This window comes from Planococcus citri, chromosome 5 (genome assembly GCF_950023065.1).
Source record: "Planococcus citri chromosome 5, ihPlaCitr1.1, whole genome shotgun sequence".
In the NCBI taxonomy this organism is placed as follows: Eukaryota; Metazoa; Arthropoda; class Insecta; order Hemiptera; family Pseudococcidae; genus Planococcus; species Planococcus citri.
This window is the reverse complement of record NC_088681.1, coordinates 52,629,100-52,652,041: the sequence shown is the minus strand read 5'-3', so window position 1 is coordinate 52,652,041 and position 22,942 is coordinate 52,629,100. Positions and strand designations below refer to the sequence as shown.

General features: G+C 33.4%; 2 protein-coding genes across 4 annotated transcripts; both read right to left on the bottom strand.

The window, feature by feature from the left end:
* Positions 1 to 12: 12 nt before the first annotated feature.
* LOC135846629 (vesicular glutamate transporter 3-like) lies at positions 13 to 11,987 on the bottom strand. 3 transcript variants are annotated; one of them, XM_065365832.1, is made up of 10 exons: positions 11,891 to 11,987; positions 11,095 to 11,278; positions 9,759 to 9,989; positions 5,408 to 5,582; positions 5,156 to 5,286; positions 4,958 to 5,078; positions 4,682 to 4,815; positions 4,398 to 4,540; positions 4,204 to 4,324; positions 13 to 4,114 (listed from the first exon to the last, which is right to left on the bottom strand). In XM_065365832.1, the coding sequence occupies exons 2-10, from the start codon at positions 11,176 to 11,178 to the stop codon at positions 3,929 to 3,931; spliced, it is 1,326 nt and encodes a 441-aa protein (XP_065221904.1). In that variant the 5' UTR covers positions 11,179 to 11,278; positions 11,891 to 11,987; the 3' UTR covers positions 13 to 3,928. The 3 variants fall into 3 exon arrangements, with proteins under 3 accessions (XP_065221904.1, XP_065221905.1, XP_065221903.1); XM_065365833.1 differs by lacking the exon at positions 11,891 to 11,987 and adding an exon at positions 11,870 to 11,888; XM_065365831.1 differs by lacking the exon at positions 11,891 to 11,987 and adding an exon at positions 11,701 to 11,862.
* Positions 11,988 to 12,642: 655 nt separating this feature from the next.
* LOC135849192 (vesicular glutamate transporter 3-like) lies at positions 12,643 to 19,702 on the bottom strand. Its single transcript, XM_065369501.1, has 9 exons — positions 19,290 to 19,702; positions 18,865 to 19,095; positions 17,773 to 17,947; positions 17,528 to 17,658; positions 17,310 to 17,430; positions 17,065 to 17,198; positions 13,249 to 13,391; positions 13,012 to 13,132; positions 12,643 to 12,907 (listed from the first exon to the last, which is right to left on the bottom strand). The coding sequence occupies exons 1-9, from the start codon at positions 19,467 to 19,469 to the stop codon at positions 12,722 to 12,724; spliced, it is 1,422 nt and encodes a 473-aa protein (XP_065225573.1). The 5' UTR covers positions 19,470 to 19,702; the 3' UTR covers positions 12,643 to 12,721.
* Between the last annotated feature and the right edge of the window lie 3,240 nt (positions 19,703 to 22,942).

Here is a 22,942-nt window from a genome sequence, read left to right as displayed (position 1 = left end):
AAACTCTTCAGATCAGATTCAGTCAGATTGAATCAAGTTTCAATTTTTTATTTCAAGATTTCAACAGCAAGTAGGTAAGTAAATTAACATTTTTTTCGTTAGGTACAAAAATAATTGAAACAGAATTTTATTTATTTTATTTACCAGATATTTTTGGCAAGAAATTTTTAAACAATTCAAAAATGTTCGGAACATATTTCAAAAAATTTAAGCAAACATTTAAAATTAAAATTAAATGCCAAAATGTTCACATTGACGTTACTTATACATAGTAATGTATAATAAAATAAAACTGCAAAAAAAAAAAATGAATCCAATTTTGCAAATATGAAAATAAATAAACTATCCTCAATCCTCATAAGAGAAGTAAGTACCTATCTGAACTGGCATAACATTTTTTGAACCGAACAAGATGGCATTTGAAAAAGGACTCCAAATTTTACCAAAAGCAAAGTTATCAGAAGCTGAAATTCATTTTTCAATTTTTGATGATTTAAAAAAAATTCAAATTTGGTCCATTTCTCATGAAAAAATCAAAACTTGATTAAATGGACATGAAAGATTTTAAATTTAATTTGTAACTTAATTTTGACGTATTGGGCTGAGCCGATTGGTGATGGTTTCAAACTGTTCTGGAGCCTCCATGATGAATTTGGAGTGTTTTTAGTTTTCAAAAAAGCACTGTAAAGTGGGGGTAAAAATGAAATTCAGTACCCATTCACATGAATTCGCCATCTTTGCTGTGATTCTTTCAAACGATTAAGACATATCGTATTTTCAAAATCTTTTTGTACTGGTTCAAAACCAAAATTTTCTCTAGGTATAACTTAAAAAAATATATATATATTCTTCATGTATACCTATCGCGTACTTAAACGAAAAATATTAAATTCGGTTCGCATTTCATTATTGATCTCTGAGTCGATTAGTAACAGTTTTGAACCATTTTATGGAGTCTCCAGTGAATTTTCGAATTCTCCAGTTTTCGAAAAAAATGCTGTAAACGAGGTGAAAATAAACGGATTTGAACGAGAACAAAATGATTTAGAGAATATGTGCAATTGTGCATAAATCGATCTAAAAGATCACCTTGACGGTCAATCCGAGTCTTACAAGGAAACCTCTTGAGTTGTCACACTCCGATTTGAACGGGACTGCGATTTTTGGAAAGAGCATAGTCTAAAACCCCCAAAACCAAATTTTCAGATGCTCAAGCTCATTTTTCGATTTTTGGCGAATTTTTGAAAGTTCAAAATTGACTGTTTTTGGCGATTTATGCTTTTTTTAAAAGTACGTACTTGATCAGTAAAAATGGTCAAAATAAGTCTCAAAACTAATATTAATTACCCAAATCCATTTTCACCATTTTCAGCCATTCTGGAGCTTCCAGCGCGATTTTTCAATTTCTCCAGAACTTTGAATTTGCTCCAGATGGCGTGAATATGAAGTTGGGCAGCCAAAAATCGAGTTGTATATAACACTTGACCTGTTCAACGAGTTTATCCACATTTGAGCCGATTTTGAGAGTGACACCTCAAGAGTGGTTTTTTGAGGTGTCACTCTCGCTACAAAACGGCTGGAAATGGTAGAATTTGAGCTCTGGGGGTTGGTTCTTGAAGAAATACAGCGATTCGCACAAATTTCAAAAATTTCCTCACAAACGGTTATCTTTTGATTTTTTAATTTTGAAAAAAGCTGGTCAAAAAACCACTTTTGAGGTGTCACTTTCAAAATCAGCTCAAATGTAGATAAACTCGTTAAACAGGTCAAGTATAATACACAACTCGATTTTTAGCTGCCCAACTGCATGTGCACGACTTCTGGAGCCAATTCAAAATTCTGGAGAAATTGAAAAACTGCGCTGGAGGCTCCAGAATGGCTGGAAATTGTGAAATTTGGATTTGGGGGGTTAGTTTTGGACAAAATTCAGCGATTTGCGTGAATTTTGAAAATTTCCACACAAACGGGAAACTTTTGATTTTTTAGTTTTGAAAAAAGCTGGTCAAAAAGCCACTCTTGAGGTGTCACTCTCAAAATCGGCTCAAATGTAGCTAAACTCGTTGAACAGGTCGAGTGTAATATAGAACTCGATTTTTAGCTGCCCAACTTCATATTCCCTTCTGGAGCAAATTCAAAATTCTGGAGAAATTGAAAAATCGCGCTGGAAGCTCCAGAATGGCTGAAAATGGTGAAATTTGGATTTGGGTAATTAATATTAGTTTTGGGACTTATTTTGGCCATTTTTACTGATCAAGTACGTACTTTTAAAAAAAAGCATAAATCGCCAAAAACAGTCAATTTTGAATTTTCAAAAATTCGCCAAAAATCGAAAGATGAATTTGGGCATTTGAAAATTTGGTTTTGGGGGTTTTAGACTATGCTCTTTCCAAAAATCGCAGTCTCGTTCAAATTGGAGTGTGACACCTCAAGAGGTTCCCTTGTTAGATGCTAAATTTCATTTTCATCTTATATTTACTTACCTAAAGTGTTTTTTTTTTAATTTGAAAATTTACGGTCCAGAGCGATTCAAAACTATCACCAATCAACTCGGAAGTCGAAAATACATATAATACAAGAATAAATCTCAGCTTTTTCCATTCACAAATTTTTTATTTTTTTACAAAAATAATCACTGGAGAAAATTTTGAATTTGAATCAGCACAAAAATACTTTGAAAATAAATCTCTAAATCGATCAAGAAGGTCACAAAGATGATAAATATAAGTTTATATGGGTTGAATGTTTGAATGTTGAATCCCATTTTTACTCTATATCTACTTTGCTGTTTTTTTTTTTTTTTTTTGAAAGTTGAAGAATTTAAAAGTCCGCAGAAGGCTCCAGAATAGTTCAAAACCATCTGCAATTGACTCAGGAGGCTGAAAATAAAGTAAAAACCAAATTTAAACCTTTTATGCAAATTTTATATTTTTTTTCGCTAGAAATGGGCGAAATTTGAATTCCAAAAAATTTACAAGAATCAAAAAATTAATTTCAGTATCTGAAATTTTTCCTGTTGGTGAATTTTAGAGATCTTTGTGCCGGCTGGGAAACATCTTTTTTCAGGTCAAAAGCTCGTGCCATGAACTTGAAAAAAAATTTGTTTTGAAATTCACAAAAAATTCTTATCCAATTTGAAAATTTGAAAACTGCATCCACTTTTTTAAAGTAAAACTGATTGTTTTTTTTTATCTTTCTGAAAGTAAAAATTATTGTGAGGATTGAAAAAAAGTATACCGACGTAACCTCGAAAAAACGCGATGAAAAGCTCGGATAATTTTTTTGCAATTCCAAAGGTTATAGGTAGGTACATTTTTATAAGCACCTACTCAAGTAAGATGAATGGTCTTTAAAAAATCTACGATGAGGTGATGCTTACATTAATTTGGAAAGGTCGTACCAACTGAATTTATGCATTTTGAGGTCAAGAAACAAATTACTCTTCATAACCTATAGGTAGGTACCTATCTAACAATACCCATGAAAGCACAAGTGCTTGAACTCAATTAACAAATACCTACTTCAACTTTTATCATTACAACAATGTGCTTGTGAATTTATGTATAATTTACTTGACCGATAAGGAAATCACGATTGTCTGTGGTTGATACTGATAATTTCTTTAATTAAGAATTTCGAAAATTATATTTCGTTGAGAGAATTCTGCTCTGTAATATGTACATTGCAAATAAAAAGAAATATTATCAATTTGTAAATATATGCAAGTACAACATTCATGTAAGTATTTACGATCATTCGGTAGGCATGCTAATTAAGTTCTACGTAGGTATTTAGTCATTTGTCGGTATAAAATTCGACGTATTCGCATTCTTCACATGGCGACAGATTTGTGTTTGGATGGAAATTTTAGATAGAAACAAATATTAGGATTGCGTTTTACAATTTGATTTTTAATTACAAGTAAACCTAATCAGCTGATATTAGAATATCTCTTTCCATGTTCATCGTATTTCACTAATGGATCTCGTTCTTGTTCAAATATCGATATCGAAGACCAAGACTGAGCTTCACTGGACCCGAATAAAATAAATACTGCTGTTCCAAAGATCAAAACGCCACTTGTTAGAAGAAAGCAATTGTTCCATTCTTGCGAGCTCTAATAAAAAATCTCAAAAATTCAAATCTTCATCTACCTACGTAGTGGGCGAATATAGATATACGTAAACATATTCTGCAAATACATACGTGATTAGTTGTCATAAAACCGAAACTAGTTCTCGATACTACAATGGCAAGACTACCCATAAACTGACTCAATGAGGCTGTCACGCTGGAGTCGTTGGGTGAAATATTAACGCAGATAGGCCTGCAAAATGCGAATTAAACCTTCTCAAAATTCGTTTCTTTTCCATACTTAAATTATATTAAAAGCCACATACTCGGTAATTGCTGGAACTATTGACATCATAATTTGAATCAATGCGAAGAAAATCATCGACATTGTGAAATTGTTCAGCAAAATGGCAGCTAGGAAGAACACACTGGAGCTAAGAAAAGCAAACCCTATGCTTATTTTATGCATCTGTTTAAAAATAGAAGATTCGAAGACTGATTAATCAAACATAATTTATGTAGGTACCTACTTATATTTATAGGGAGGTACTCGAATAATGTGTTTGGGGCCAACTGTAAGCCAGGCAATCAATTTAGCATTCGCACTTACCAGAGTCCATTCAATTTCTGTAGTTTTTTTCCACACGTCTAAAAATACCCCAGTTATAGGAAATATTAAAATTTGACCAATGGCGGGTATTGAAGAAATAAGACCTACTTCGTCTGTACTTTTACCAGTGAGATCTAAAAAAAGAATAAATGAATAAGCTAATTGAAGCTGGACTCTTTGATTAAAAGTAGGTACTTAATTTTACAATTTTTATGCAAAATGTTGAATACGAGGATTATTGAGACACAACGTTTCTATAAAAATCAGATGAATTACCTTTTACGTATAAAGGCAAGCTCAAGCTAAGAATCGTAGTTATCCACAAATTGGTGAATTTTCCAACGCATACTGCGAAAACTGCTTTCGACGAGAAGATTTTTTTGTACGGATGAGCAACCTGTAATTTTTAAATACAAATATTTTTGAAATTGCTGTATAGGGGCTTAGTTATATGTACATCAACAGGTAACATACTTTTTTTCGTGAGGCATCGTCAGTCCCAATCAGAATATAGGACAATTCTGATTCAGAAATTCGTGTATCTTCCGAAGGTCGATTCTTTACAATAATCAGACAAAGTAATGAAATAAATAACGATATAATTCCTAAGATAAGAATAACAAGATTAGTTTCATATGTGATATTTTAACAATAGGTACCTATCTCCTTATTTTCAACATGTATGTACCAATACGTCTTAAGAGGAGTGTAGGTCTAGGTATTTACCTGAGACGTAGAAGACCATTTGCCATCCCCATTTATCAGCTATGTATCCAAATAAAGGATATGCGATTGCAGCACCAACGTTTACTCCATTGTATCCAATGGCGATCAGAGTAGATCGTTCTTTTTTTGGAAACCATCTGGAGTACATTTCAGCAGTGCTAATAAAAAAACAATTCTATTGCGATAGAAAATGAAAGAAAATCTTATATTATCATCTTGATTAACAAGATTAGGTGGGTACCATTTTCTCCTCCCATTGTTATAGTTTTTATGAAAAAAAGAGGAAAATTTTAGCTCTCCAATTTCAAATTAATAGGACAAAAAACAAAAAATAAATTCAAACTATCCAAAAATTATCTTTTTTTCTGTGTCAGAATTCTTCTAAGTAAATAATCTCGGGGGCGATGGACTTCCAGAAAACCATCATTTCGTCCCACAAGCTATTTTGGTCCCCTTTGTATGAATTCCTCGAAGTTGAAAAACATATTTTTTTAAAATAAAAAATTAAAGTCTGTATATTATATTATTTTTTTGTAAATTTTTAAATTTTGAACTGGTCAGTCTTTGAAATCACCCCAATTTCGTGTAAATTGAAATTTTTTTTTACATAGGTACTTCAATTTGACGTTTTTCATATTTTAGAGATCCGTTTGGGGACCAAGAGGGAGGGTTTTCTTTAAGAAGTGGGTTAATTAGGGAGATTCCGACCAAAAATGAAACATTTTCTGCAGGCTTCAATTTTTGATTTGTATCTTATTTGTATTTTTTTTTTTTTTTTTAGTTTTGAAAGCTTCATACAACGAGACCAAGACCAACACATCGTTTAAGTGACTAAGGAAATTGTTTTCTTGTAAAGGGAGCTATTAGGAAAAATTCTAATACAGACATGGTGAGATTTCGAAAATTTTTCACCTACTTGCTTCGATTCATTCTAGTTTTTTCTCTTTTTTTTTTACGGGACCCGTGTAAAAAAAACCAGACATATACCACACAGTTAACTAGGTGGATTTACTATGTTGAATACCATGTTGTATACAAGTCATCAATTGAAACACGTAAACCACTGGTATACCATGCAAATTACAACTGGTTTAGAAATGCAAGTCTAGCCCTTTGTATTGTTTTAAAAGGCTTGAAATGCACATTGTGTGTACAGAATAGCAAGGGTTGATGTTAAAATGCTACCTAAAAAATTTTTCAAAATAAAAAATTTTGTGCCCTGGGTGAGGATCGAACCTGCTACCTCTACATCACCACTCATTACCACTCTGCTCTGACAACTGGGCTACTGCGTTCGGTGATGGAAGTGGTGTTATTTGGGTTTATTAGTTTATGAAATTTGGACTTAGTCAAATTTTGGAGATATGATGATTTTGTTTTTATTTATTTTCTTTCATTTTTTGCAAAACTATTTTATGGGGTGATATTTTACAGATGATACCAGATTGTACACTTTGTTTAGTGTATTTTTCTATGAGGATATAGGTGATGAGGTGCACATTTTTTCACTGAAAATGGGTAGTTTATGGGGTAGGAAGACATAAATCTAGTGTGTATCCTTGAAATGTTGAAAAAATACCATCTGAAAATCTGAGAAACGCCTGGAAACCTTGATTAAAAATTTGTTCATGAAAGATATTTGATTTTATACCTAAGCAGTCCCCAAGAAATATGTTTTTTCCTGAATGGATTACATTGTTTAGAAATATTATAATGTTTTTTTTTTTTGTAGATTTTTATGAAGTATGATGTGCTTTTTATAATTTTTTTCTAATAAAATATCGTAAAATTATCTAGAACTGAAATTTAGAAGGGTATGTGCTTAAATAACTTGAAAGTTGATGAAAAAATCTCAGAAAAATTGTAAATAACCTATAAAGTTTGCTGATTTGCGTAAGATATTCTCAAGGAGGGGGCAAAAACCCAGATTTTTAGGCATGAAAAATCGAAATGAGGGGTAATTTTCAGGAAACTTGTCGTGATTATATGACAATGAAGGCAAAATTACTGCTGGAGCGAACGAAAAGCGAAAAATTTTAGAAAAAATGGGTCAGAATAACGAAAAAACATCCATTTTTGTATGTTTTCATTCAAATTTTCACTCACAAGAGGGGCATGACCCCCTTCACCCCCTTGGCTAGGCCACTGAAAGTTTGGACATGAATAACTTCATCCTTTAGCAAAGCAAACAATGATTATTTGCTTGGTATGAACAATAGTAAAATTTACCTCGTCACATTTACTAGTGGTATACAACATGATTTTATTTTTTAGATGGTAAAACTTTTTTAAAAGATAGTAAACCAGTGGTAAATTTTACATCCTTCATTTACCATTGGTGTACTATGTTGTTAAATTTACTAAATGGTAAACAAGTAGTAAACTTTTGCATTTACATTTTCGGGAAATTGTATACCAGTAGTAAATTTTACTTTTTGTGTTTACTAGTGGTATACCACAATTTTATGGTATATCAAGAGTAAACCAGTGATATACCACCTACTTTGTGGTAAACTTGTGGTATATATCTGGTTTTTTCTACACGGGGAGGGAGGAAGGAGGGATCCATACAAGGGAACCAAAGCAGCTTTGAGGATCATTGGGGGAGGTTTTTGCTTAAAAAAAAAAAGAAAAAGAAAAAGAAAAAGGATACCTAATTATACTTACCTACCTGTAGAGCGGGCGAGAAAATAACGTAAAAAACCGAGGGCAAAAAGGAAAAAATTGGCACATTAATTTTTTCTTCGGGAATGTGTTCAGATGAACCCTCTGAACTGCCAAAAAAACCGACCCTCCTAACCCTGGAGCTAATTTTTTTAGGGGCCTAAAACCGGTTCCGATTCACGTTTTTTGAGATTTACTCCGAAAATATTAGGTTTACGAGAAAAACTATCAGGACTAAAAATGTTCTCCTTCAAATTCTCGACAATTTGATACTATGCTCGATACCCATCCCTCAAGAGGGGTGTCTAAAAATGTGGGTGGAAAGAGTAGGTGTTTCAAAAAAAAATCAGTCCAATAAATTGATCAAAGTTACCACTTAATATCATTCGTTTTCGCTCAAATTTTTTTTACAAAGTCTACTCACCCAACTAAACATACCATTCGATATTATATCACTCTACCATTCACAATATTTCGAAATTTGGCCCCCTTTTTGGGGCACAGAGGGACATTGTGGGGTGGGACTCAAAAAATAAGTTCATGTTTGTGCTTGGCGACCTCAAAAACATTCCATTTGATATATCACTCGACTTTTTGATGATTTTTTGAAATTTTGGCCCCCTTGTTGGGGCACAGTGTGACATGGGGGGGTGGGACACAAAAAATAAGTTCATATTCGTACTCAGCGACCTCGAAAACATACCATTCGATATATCACTCAACTTTTCACGATTTTTCAACATTTTAACCCCCCTTTTTGGGGCATAGAGGGGCTTTGAGGAGTTGCACCCAGAAAATAAGTTGGTATTCGAATTCAACGACCTCGAAAACATACTATTCGATATATCGCATGTCCAGATTCGTTTTTCAAATACATGATTCAGTTGTGTGTTACTTGAAAAATCAAGCATCCCCCACCAACCCCTTGGGAGGGTTGAAGACCAATCAATGGTAGTGTAATCAATAGTTGGGTGAGTAGACTTTGTAAAAAAAAATTGAGCGAAAACGAATGATATTAAGTGGTAACTTTGATCAATTTATTGGACTGACCTTTTTTGAAACGCCTACTCTTTCCACCCCCATTTTTTAGGCATCCCTCTTGAGGGATGGGTATCGAGCGTAGTATCAAGTTGTCGAGAATTTGAAGGGGAACATTTTTAGTCCTGGTAGTTTTTCTCGTAAACCTAATATTTTCGGAGTAAATCGCAAAAAACGTGAATCGGAACCGGTTTTAGCCCCATAAAAAATTTAGCTCCAGGGTTAGGAGGGTAGGTTTTTTTTAGTGGTTCAGGGGGTTCATCGCTGAACACATTCCCGAAGAAAAAAATTAATGTTCCGATTTTTTCCTTTTTAAAACCGCTATTTTCCTGCTCTACTGATCACTGACACAAAAACAAACTTTTTTTGGGGGGAGGGGGAATTAGATTTTTTCATTTTCTGGGCTTTTTTTTCAAATTTGAGGATTTTTTGAGACGATTTGATTGATAATTTCTCATTTTTTCTGAGTTGAGAAGATTATAGAATAATTTTTCAATTTTTTTTGTAGAATAAAATTTAAAAAAAAAAACAGCTAGATCCATCTACTGCAACTACTTACATTATAGGTATCTATTAAACCAATTTTCAAGCTCACTAAATAATAAAAATGGGTCTATGACTCTATGTATTAACATAATGAGATACCTACCACAAAAAATCCTGTTATGAAACGGCAGAACAGAAACAAATTATAATCCAGATACAATATTGCTGGATGGAGTATGGTCAAAACCCCACAGATCATCATGCTCAATGAACAAGATACCGAGCCTCCAAATTTATCCACCAGATATCCTCCTAGAAAGGCAATTAATCCACCATATGAGTGTATGCATGAAACGATTCCTATTGTTATCGTATCCCATTGGAATTCAGCCACCTGATTAACAAATTGAAAATATTTTCATGCAGATGACGACTTATTATGAGAAGCTCGAGGAACCAATAAAAATTCCTAGCAAAAATAATGGGATCTGATCAGATCAGATCCGTACATTCCCTAGATCCAAGTTTTGGTCCGATTCACTCTGTACTGACCTGATCAGAAAGGACAGGGGTACCTGATTGAACCGACCAGAATTGAAAGTTTGATAAGATCAATTCGTTTTAGTAGAATTAAATCTGTTCAAGTCGAATCAGATCTAGTATAAGAGATCTCAAGGTCTGATTAGACAGGCCAGACCTGTTTGATCAGATTGCATCACGTTGCCTTAGTTGCAAAGTAGCGTATGTCCATCTGTTCACTTGATACCTAGTGTAAAAGTGCTTTCAATCTGGAGCGCCATCTATTGGGTTTTAGTGGTACATTTTGGGTAGATATGTTGAGGACATGTCCCGCCAGCATACCTACCCAATGGGTACCACTAAAACCCAATAGATGGCGCTCCAGATTGAAAGCATTTTTACACTAGGTATCAAGTGAACAGATGGACATACGCTACTTTGCAACTAAGGCAACGATCAGATCTGATCTGATCAAATCCGGGGACATTCATTGGATTAAATTTTGATCTGACCAGATTCAATCAGATCAAAGTTTTGAATGGATTAAATTTATTCAGAGATCTAGCTGATCACATCCAATCTTTTCCCCTTGGTCTAACTCCTTTATTTCCTGCACCAGTTGGTCAAAACATAAAAAAAATCAAAAAATATGTTTCAATTCCTGGTTTTGGAAGGTTGTGAGAGTTCGAATGTTTATCCAATTATTATTTTTAGAAAAGACATGACTTTTCAGTGTCCTTTCCAGCGATGGACTGGGTCAGTTGGGGGCCCCTGGCAGATGCACCAAATAGGGCCCTCAAAATTTTATCGCCTTCCTCTTTCTCATTTGAACTAATGCAAGTTGTGCACTTATATTTTTGTTTTTGTCTTTTTATTTAATTCCCCAACAATTAGTCGACCATGACATGAACAAAACTAGAGGTGGGGTTTTTAGAGGGAGGGGTGGAGAGGAGGGGTGACCACGTGAAACGTCAACTTACTCGAAATACAGTGGTATTACCAATTGTGATAACTTTGTCCGATGTCATTTCGACGACGGCGATACTTAAATTGTACAACAGCATAGCAGCGTTGTTGAAACATACAAATATCACAGAGGCTACGAGAAATCGTTTTGAGCACCATATTGAATTTAATTGATCTTCTGAAACGAGGATTTTCTCTCTAAAAAAATAAAATAGTAAAAATACCAATGAATAAAATCAAACTGAGATAGTAGGTACCTAGCCTACCTACCTATTAACCTATTCTTAATGGATATAGATAATTATTGAATCGTTTATCAGTTCGGTAAAACTTTGAAGTGGCATTTTAAAAATGAATGGCTTTGATAAAAGAACTTTTTAGTTTAAGTATGGGAAAATTTTTTTAAGATTTTCAATTTAAATTTCGTAGGTAAGTACCTATACTCTTCTGCCTTTTCCTGAGTTGCTTTGTCACACGTTCTCAATTTTTAGCGCGACTTCAAAGACTTACTACGATATCAATATCATAAATAGTCTACTTTTGTACACAGATATCTAATGAAAACATGAACTTGACACAATAAAATACAATAAGATTACGGTCCATTGTTCTCGTCGTACTTTTGCGAAAGCTTCTTACTAACATCTCGTTCGTTCATACTTTTAAATTTCACTTTACCAAAAATTAACGAAAATGGTCTAAAAACAAGTTGAAACGCGAACTTTTCATCTTCACGTCACATTATATATCTAACTAAGACTAATTAAAATAAATTTTACTCTTACTTACAAAGTAATGCCACCGACTTACCAGTTACCGCGTTGATAAACAGTCTAATCGAGTTCGTCTGCCCCTCCCTAATGCGAAAAAATTACACTCGTTTTGATTTTTAAACAAAGATTTACTGTAGGTACTGTAACGTTTATTTAAAGACGCGAGGACATACGAGCATGTCGTGGTAAATGTACCAGTAATTACGTTTATCAGAAGTAATGGGTTGGTGAATTTTTCACTTGATGAGGCAGTGCATAGGTCTGTTGAATACACGTGGCTGTTATCAACGTTGGAAAATTTCCAAATAAACGTCCTAATAATACCTAAATACTGAAAATTTCAACTTTAGGAAATAGGTAGGTACCTATAGACATTTTACTTAGGTAGGTTTTCGTATCGTGATCATTAGTTCAGGTTGAATGGTCATAATATGCAAAGTATATTTTTGATCAATTAACACGAAAGTAGATCAAGTAGCAAGGAAGTAGGCGCTAGGTCTACCTATACATTGATTAGAAATGGCACCAACGTACTTTGATTCGTTTGCTAATAATCAAAGATCAACAGATCACAATCATCTGGCTGCATATTTTCATGTATTTGTGATCATACTTATTCGCAATTTTATCGAGTCAAATGATCCATATATGAAAAGGAAGTAGTTGTGAAGGCTGAGAAGAAAGTATAGCCAATAAAATAACTGGGAACCTTGCTTTGTTTTCAAATGAGTGCATTACTGTTGAAGCATAAAATCATAAGAAAATAAAAAAATAAAAAAAAAACTGAAAAAACGAAGGAACGATTTTAATAAGTAGGTAGGTATTATCGATAAACATTCGAGTGGAAAGGTAGGTAACTGAAATCAGCTCAAGTAAAATATTTTCTTCTATACTGAATTTTTTTCACTAATCGAGCTCGTTCTTGATCTATGACCGGTGTCGAAGACGAAGACCATGGTTGAGCTTCACTCGATCCGAACACAATAAATATCACTGTACCGAAAATTAAAACGCAAGCGGTCAAAAAGAAACAATTATTCCATTCTTGGGAGCTCTGAAAAAAGCAAGATCATCGAGATGAGTCATCTCAAAATATTCTCGACAATGGTGATTGCAATATATCTGATTGATGTGAGACAATTGATGTCACCCGCTTACATGATTTATTGTCAAGAACCCAACACAAGTTCTGGAAACTATGACAGCTGTACAGCACAAAAATTTACTCAATCCGGCAATCACGCTGGAATCTTTGGAAGAAATGGCAACGATGTTTGGCCTGTGAATAAAATGAAAACTAAATGGTAAACAATTTTTTTTTACCAAGGATCTGTGTTAAAAATTTCAACAAAGATAGGAACTCGAGTAGGTACATAATTTATTGTTGATACTTACTCCAATACTGCTGGGGCAATCGACGTGATTATTTGGATGAATACGAAGAAAATTATCGACGTTGTAAAATTGTTCAAGAGAGCAGTTGCTATGAAAAGTAGACTAGCTGTGAGGTAAGCAACACTGATGGATATTTTATGCATCTGTCAAAAAATCGGAGGCATCGTTAATACACCTAATTGTAAAAATCTGCAAAAACCGACTACATATTTTTCAAAAACAAAAAATTGAACATTTTTGATGTTGAAATTTTTACATGCTGGTAATATTGGTATAAGTAGGTACCTACCTAACTACTTTATTTTATTGTAGATTTTTGAAATATTTTGGACCGAAGATGCTTCAAAAAGAACCAAAAGACTCACATGTGTAAATAATTCTGAATAAAAATCTTTTTTTCTTGTTTTGTTTCTTTCGTTTTTCTTATTAATTTATTTTCATTTTCACAAATCTCTATACCCCGTAATACCTGCAACGTTTTGGTAAATTTTCAACATTTTTTTTCAAAAAAAAAATCAAAAAATTATTTAAAAAGTCATTAAAAATCATAAAAAACCATGTTTTGAGAGAGTGATATATGCTAGGGTGACCCTTAAAATGCAAAAGTAAATATTTTTTCGGTCTGACCCCCTAAATTTTTTAATTATATCATAAAATTCTCGAATACAAAATTTTAGCCGATTTGGAGGTCATTAACCCGTGCCGACTTGGCCTAGAATGTTTAAATGGGATTTAACATAGGTTTTTAAGTGAAAATTGCATTTAAATTCCTCTTAAGCGCATAAAAAATAATTCTGAGGGTTTTTTATAAGAAAATGCTACAAAAGCATGTCAAAGACCATATAAAACAATAACAGGTTCATGGGGACCCCCTTACCCTTCCTTCCCGCCCTGGAAATATTGAATTTTCCCCTATATTTTTAGGGCAGGAAGGAAGGGTAGGGGGTCCCCATGAACCTGTTATTGTTTTATATGGTCTTTGACATGCTTCTGTAGCATTTTCTTGTAAAAAACCCTCGGAATTATTTTTTATGCGCTTAAGAGGAATTTAAATGCAATTTTCACTTAAAAACCTAAGTTAAATCCCATTTAAACATTCTTAGGCCAAGTCGGCACGGGTTAATGACCTCCAAATCGGCTAAAATTTTGTATTCGAGAATTTTATGATATAATTAAAAAATTTAGGGGGTCAGACCGAAAAAATATTTACTTTGGCATTTTAAGGGTCACCCTAATATATGCCTTAATTGTCTTAGCGATTCATAACGTAATCCCTCTTTAAAGGTGTACATGATTTATGTACATCAGGGATGTGGGTGATTTATGTGTACTGGAAGTATGAGAACGTGGGAACTATCAACCCTCCTTAAAAGCAGCGAGCTAGGTACATACCATCGTGGTACTCGCTGCGAGCTCTCAACTTCACTTAGCATCGATATCTCGAGCTCGTCGGAGCTAATGTCACCAAAACGTGTATTTTCTCAATTAAATAGGCCGAAGAGTTCCAATCTCTTCCCCGTATTCATAGTTTTTGCCCACAATTCTGTGGATAATTTGTGTTAAAATAATGTGTTATTGACAAATTTAATCAATCGCGCTACATTCATGTTATTATTCGATCCTGCCGGCCATCGGATAATATTTAAATAATATGTATAACCCAAGTCTGTCGCCGATGTTAGTATGAGTATGAGTAGATCACAGGAGAGGCAGAAAATGAGAACAGTGTGGGTAAGTGATGAAATGGCACATACCTGAGTCAAAAGACTCAATTTATAATTAATTGCAATTTCATCGTAGTTAATTGTGGAACACCTACCTGAAACATGAGCCCTATAAGTTCATGTTGAAAATAGGTGTCTAAACTAGGGAATCTAACTACATCGATTTAAATAACACAGGCCCTTAAATATAATTTTAATTAATGCTTGATTCATTAACTCGTGTTGTCTAGTTGGAGGTGTCTCATTCTAAATTATAAAATATCTGCAAGTATTTTATATTAATTTCTCTTGTTTGTATTTTTACGACGAATAAATGACATTGACATGTTTGGAAATATCTATTTATTTGTGTTTAAACCACAAATAGCAATTTGATGTGTGTAGGGTGATCTGGTTTTATTGTAAAAGCTCTCCGACTTAACCATCTAACGGGTAGGTAAATCTCACTCTCTAGGGAATGAAAATTATCTTAACCACCTTAGGCAAAAGTTATAATAATACTACTCTATCTTATTTATGATAGTTTTCATTCTATCAGTTTTATGCGTGACATGTGTAAATCGTTCACAATTTTTTCAAAACATCATTAAAAATAGAAAAAAAATTGAAATCGGATCACCTCAAAAAAAGTTGGTGGACGATTTTGACCAAATTCAGTGGAGAGTTTTATTTTGAGTCCAAAGTCACCCAGAAAAAATTTTAGCTTCAAAGGTGCCTCTGAAGGAAAGATATAAACCCTCAAAATTCAGGATTTTTCGAAAAAATTGAATCTATGCTATTGTCGTTAAAATTTTAGACCACTCTTAGGGTTCTTCTGAGCGGTTGACAATTTGCAAATCGCTTATTTTGAGTACCTACTACCTACTTAAATTTGTGTTTCGAAAATTTTTTCTTAGAAATATTGGAACTTGAAAGATATTATCATTTCTGAAACTGAGGAAATATTTTGGAATGCAGTGGTGCCAATTTTTTGATCATTATTGCCAATTGTAAAAAAATTGAGAAAATTATCAAAAAGTTGATAAACATTCAATTTTTTATAATTGACAATTATGCCCTAAAAATTGGCATCACTTTAGATCAAATCGGATCTGATCATATCTGATTGTACATATAAGATCTGACAGGATCAGATTAGATCCGAAATGATCTAAGCAAACCTCTTGGCTTGGCTCTTTGACCAGATTATTAGACAAGATCTATGATCATAACTATCCAGACATTCTCTCTACCCAATTGGATCAGATCAGATCTTTGTCCAGATCTGAACAGATCCAATGGGAGAATCCTGATTTTATCTGATAAGATTTAAACAAACTTGATCAGACGGTTTGACTAGAGATATCTAAGATCTGATCAGATCATGATATTCCCCATATCCAATTTCATATGACCAGGTTTAATTCAACTAGATCAGTCATATGACCAGGTTTAATTCAACTAGATCAGATTTTTCATCAAATTATATCAGTTTAGAATATCCGATCAGATATCCTCATCTACCTATAATATGATCTGACCAGATTTATAATCAGATAAGGGTTTTGACTGAACTAGATTACATCAGATCCGATCAGATCCAGACATTCCCCTGGGCTAAGATGCAATTTCATCTGACCAGATTCAATCAGATCACAACGATCATATTAGAGCTTTACATCATGTAATCTCTCCTTGCGGTTGCTCAAAAATAATAATTGAAAAATGTGTAAAAATGAGTCAAAATTGAAATGCTGCAAAAGTAGCAAAAAATCTGTGCTCACAAAATTTTTTGAAATCAAGAGCAAATTTGGAAACTTTTTCTTGAAAAAACTATTGAAAATTGAGTGGGGTAAAAAAAATTGACCAAAATTACACGAAAATATGATAAGATTTGTTCAAAATACAAAAAAACTGACGCAATAGAAAATTGGCAATATTATTTAAACGTGATCGAAAACGACGAGGAAAAAATTACCTAAAAAAAAATACTAAAACCCTGTAAAACCTTCCAAAAATTGTACAATTTTGACAAAATGATCTAAAATCTACAGAACATTTGCAAAATTAACACAAAAAAGGTGGAAAATCATTAAAAAAGTACGTAGATTACCAAAGTCAACTGAATTGAGGTGTTGTTTTTCCATTTATCCAAAAGCGCACCAATAATAGGAAACATAAAGATAAGGGCAACTGTAGGAATGGAAGAGATCAAACCAACTTCATCGGTGCTTTTGTCTGTCAAGTCTGTAATAATAGGTATACGGATACGAGTAGGTAGGTATGGAATGTCAAAGGTTGAATTTAATTAAGAAAGAATTTGATGTATTTTGAGAGATGAAATTGAAGTTGCTTTACCTTTCACGTACAAAGGCAGACTGGAAGTGAGAATCGTATTTATCCAATTTAACGTGAACTTGCCAATACAAACTGCGAGAACTGGTCCTGATAAGAGAATTTTCATATATGGATGTGATACCTACAAAAATATAATGTTTACTACGAGTTAGGTAATTAATTCTTTATCCTTATATCTGATAAGGCTCAAGCAGTTTGACCAATTAAGTTATACCTACTTCTGTTCGCGAAGCATCGTCAGTCTCATCTAATATGTAGGACTGTTCTGCTTTGGAAATCCATTCGTCTTCAGAAGGTCGATTCTTCACGATAATCAGACAAATTAATGAAATAAATATGGATAAAGCACCTATTATGGTGATAAGATACGAATTAGTCAAATAGCATTTAATTCAACGTGGACGAAGGAATCAGTTTAGAAATTAAATAAATTAGCCAAATCAAATTATATGTATCTAAGCACCTGAGAAGTAGAATACCATTGGCCATTTCCATTCATTTGCTATGTATCCAAATAAAGGCAGTGCAATCGCTACACCAGCATTTAATCCATTGTAACCGATTGTTATCAAAGTAGATCGTTCTTTTTTTGGATACCATCTGGAGTATATTTCCGAAGTGCTGGCGTAAAACAAATTCTAATTTGAAAAAAAAACGAGAAAAATTAATTATCAAGCCAATTTTTTATCCGATCTCTTTATATTTTCTCATGATCCACCTTCTCAGTTCAGATTTTAAACTTGAAAGCTGAATCAAAATTCAGGTAAAACTACAAAAATTGAAATGGATTTGAACTTAAAAATCCAAGACTCTGCTGGAGGCTACGAAATCTCATTAGGTACCTATCGCAATTATCGATTTGGAAGGTCAAAAATAGAATTCAAATTATCCACTATTTGACCACATTTTGAATATTTTTAAATAGAAAATAAGCAAAATTCGAATTCTAATTTTTTTTCAAAAACCGAGAAATGAAATTCAGATTTAAAAATTTTGGAACGTTTTTTTTTTCAATTTTTCTCTGTTTGGTTCAAAAATTTTTCTGATCCAGAAAATAGCCCCTTTGTAACTCGTGGAAGAATAAATTCATGGAAGCCATTGCTGATTTTTTTTTCATTTCTGCGTTGAATTTTTGAAGAAAAAAAATTAAGAAAATACTGAAGAAGGATATGAGACACTTTTCAGATCAAGGTAGAAGTAAGATCAATTGAGTTCTTTCTAGAAATTCCACTTTTTTAAAATCATATGTGGGTATGGTAATTTATACAACAAGAAATTATGTTGCACTCGATTATGCTCACAATTAGTAGATAATCAGGGAATGTTTCTCCCAACTACGCCAGAAACTGTCCAATTTAAATATCTAAATTTTCAAATCAGAAATGATTACATACTTAGATATCCATTTCTATATACGGAAAAAAAAGAGTTTCGTCTTCCAAGTTTGAGAATAATGATAAGACATTGGTTTTACATTACCTACACTTATGTATGACAAAATGAACCCAATACTTCGCAATTAGCATAAATAATCGCGAATACGAGTATACATTACCAGAAAAAATCCGGTTGCAAAACGACACGCCAAAAATGCATAGTAATCTAGGTATAATATGGCTGGATGAATTATGGTCAAAACGCCGCATATCATCATGCTAATAGCACAGGTGCTCGAGCCTCCAAATTTGTCAACGAAATAGCCAACGAAAAATGCAAATAAACCGCCATACATAAGGATGCTGGAAACCGTACCGATGGTTATTGTATCCCAATCGAATTCAGCCATCTAAAATTTACAATTTCTTTTTAAATTGTAATTATGAAACTACCTATTTGAGAAAGTACATGACACATTCAAATGTCCTCTAAGTAGGTATGTACTACTTATGTAGATAAAATTTTGAAAAAAAACAATCACAAGAGCATGAATTTTTTATTTAATTTAAGTTATTTTTACTTGGTTTTATTCTACGTACTCACTTGAATCACAGTGACATCCCCATCAGTGGTGACAGTTTTATTCGATGTCATCTCGACTACAGCAATATTCATATTGTGTTGCAGCATCATAGAATTAGCGAAACACAGAAACAATACGCTGGCCACCACGAATCGTTTCGAGAACCATATCGAATTCGAAGACTCCTTTTCTGCGAGCATTTTTCCAGCCTTTGATATTTATTATGCTGATTGCTGATGTTGCTGTTGATGGATCCTACTTTGGTAGTAGATCTTCAGTTACAAAAACACGTTGTTCGTTACATCGTACCTACATTTTAACTCTCAATTCACCGAATTTTGACGACGAAACATGTTTAAAAACGACCAGATGTGTGATTGTGATTTTCTCATAGTCACGTTGTTGTAAGACTGATACTGAATAATGTAAACATTTAGGTATATTCTGAACGCCTATCTAATCAAGTTCGCTCCGATCCCCTCCTAATACAGAAATTTTCGATTCAGTTTTACCAGTTTTTAATGAATATTCGACGTTACATACCGAATTTCTCACATGGGTAAGGTGTAGTAATCTTCGAAGATAAATGAGTTATAGGACTAGGTAGGTAACTAATGGGATATTTGCAAATGATGTAACGTGAGCTTATCAGCAGTATGAAGTTTATTATAAATTTCTTGAAATATTGATACCTATAGGTAAGGCAACCTTCAATATTTAATATGTACATCTCCTAGACTGTTTTCTGAGTTAGGTAGGTACCTACATTTGAATGTAAAAAAATTACTTTACGCTTCACGCGAATTCTGTCACAATTCCTCGAATCCTGGGTTCGACTTCGAATATTTTCTTATTTTTTGGATTTGATTTCTCACCAGGGAGTTCTTCAAATCTGCTCAACCTTTTTTGGACTGGACAAAAAAGGGTATCAAAAAAAAAGACCACAAAAATATGCACCACCATAATGCAAATTTCAGTTGCTGAAATTCATTTTTCGATTTTTGGCGAATTTTTTTAATAATTTCAATCCCATTGAAAAAACTAAAATTTGATCAAATTAACGCAGAAGACTGAAATTTGGATTATGGTCTACTTACCTTACATCCGACCTCTCGAGTTGGTTGGTGATGATTTCGAGCCATTCTGGAGCCTCAGCTCCGGTGGATGTTAAGATGCTTCAGTTTTTCAAGAAATAGGTAGGTACCGTAAATTGGGTCAAAATGAAATTCAATCCTCATCAGCTCGAATTTAGTGTCTTTGTGACCCTTTTAAACGGTTTTGATGAATTTTTTAAAAATAAATTCACCCAAGCTCAAGTCCAAAGTTTTCTCTAGAGATCTTATTTTTGAAAAAAAATTGAAAATCAACCGTTTGACGCAAACCAAAACGAATCCAGTCAAAATTTCTGGTACTGAAACGCATTTTTCGATTTTTGGTGAATTTTTAAAAATTCAATTTTGGACCAAAAAATGAAAATAAAACCAAAATTTTACTAAATCGACTTTAGGAGTTGAAATCTAGTTTACACCCTATTTTTGACCTTTTTAGTTAATTGGTGATGGTTTTGAGGTGTTCTGGAGCTCCCAGTGGATTTTTAAATCCGGCAGTGCAATTTGAAAAAATACCAGAAATATGGGTCAAAATGAAATTCAGCACTTGTAAGCTCGGATTTATCGTCCTTGTGACCCTTGTGATCGATTTTGGCACAAATTTTCAAAATCTATTGATGACAATTTCAATTCCAAAATTTTTTCTCTGTAATGAGGTAGATGAAATGTACCTATATTTTTGAAAAAAAAATAAGAAGTAAGTAAAGGTTTGCGAATAAACAAACGTAAAAAGCTGAAATTTGATTTTTACCCCTTCTTTGAACTCCCTAAGTCAATTGGTGATGATTTCAAGGCGTTCTGGAGCCTCCAGCGGATTTTCAGATTCTCCAGCTAAAACTTTAGCACCCAAAAACTCGAATTTATTCTTTTTTTTCTGAGTTTGTAACCTTTTGATGAATTTTGGCATAATTTTCAAAATTTGTTTATGCCTGTTCGAATTCAAAATTTTCTCCAGTGATTAAGTTCCCAAGTATTTTTGAAAAAAAATGATGAAAAAAATTTGATGATTCGCAAACGATATATTTACTTAATGTTTGACCTCTCAAGTCAATTTGGTGATGATTTCAAACTGTTCTGGAGCCTCCAGTGGATTTCAGTTTTCAAAAAAATGCCATAAATAGGCTTTCAATCCCTATAAATTCATACGTAGATATCGTCTTTCTGATTCTTTCTTCATCGATTTTGGCACATACTTTTTAAATTCGTTTGGGCTGGTCAAAATCCAAAATTTTATCCAGCAATTAATTTTGAAAAATATGAGAAATTTGGCCATCGCGAACTTGTAAATGAAAAACTCTGAAATTTCATTTGTACCCAATTTTCAACCTATCCTGTGATAAATCCAAGTTTATGTATGCCGAATTTCATTCAACCCTTCATGCATTTTTTCGATAATCTGGAGAATCCAAAAATCTACTGGAGGCTGCAAAATGGCTCAAAATCATCATAACTCGACTTCGGAGATTGGAAATAGAGCTTAAATAAAATTCTGACATTTTTCGTTCATTCGCTCGCTGTCATTAATTTTTCATTTACCTACCTACCTGAAAAGCAATCGCTGGAGAAAATTTTGGTTCTAAACCACCACAAACGGATTTTGAAAATATGTATAAACTCAAAGTCAATCGAAAGGGTCGCAAACACATGGATACATAATTTGCATGTGCTGAATTTCGTTTCTACTTCATTTATGGAAATTTTTGACAATATGGAGAATCCAAAAATCTACTGGAGGCTTCAGAATGCGTCAAAACCATCTTCAATCGACTCGTAGCGTCAGATATTGAGTATAAACAAAATTTCGGTAGGTACTTATGTCAATTTGAACTTTTTCGTGGAAAATGGACCACATTTGAAATACATACCTATAAAGAATCCGCCAAAATTCGAAAAATGAATTTGAACGGCTGAAATTCAAGCTTTGGTGTATTTTGGTGCACCCCTTTCGATTTCCGTTTGTTTTGTTCAAAAATTTTGTGCCAGTTGAAATACTTCTATTGTCAGTTCCTCAGAATCCAATTTTGGAAAAAGCATCCAGCTATAAGAAGACACTAGAAAGTAAAAATGCCAATTCCAAGATCACAAAATTTGGTTAAATTCTTGTAAAATTTATTCAGAATCAAAATTAAAAATATGTTAAAAAAATGCAAAGAGATCCAACCAAAAAAAAAAAGGTAAAAAAATGACATGAGGGAATATGCCCTGATCGCCTTAGAGATGATTAAATTAATCCCTTCGTACGTTTACTCATAATATTCTTCGTTAGCTTAGGCGTATAAGATTTACTTATACTGGAAGTATGGCAACGTGAGAACTACGCATATAGGGGAAATGATTTATTTATCCGGTGGCTCGTAGATCAAGGGAAAACTCGAGGGTACAAGCATCAGATTTCCAGCCACAAACCTCACTTGGAATAAGCTACTCGCAATGGCTGGTTCTTGGTCACAAATAGACGTATAGGCAATGAAGGCCTTAAAACCTTCATCCCTCTTAACTGTTTTCGCCCACTACCACTGTGGATAATTTGTTTAATAATGTGAATTAATTAAATACGTTCATTT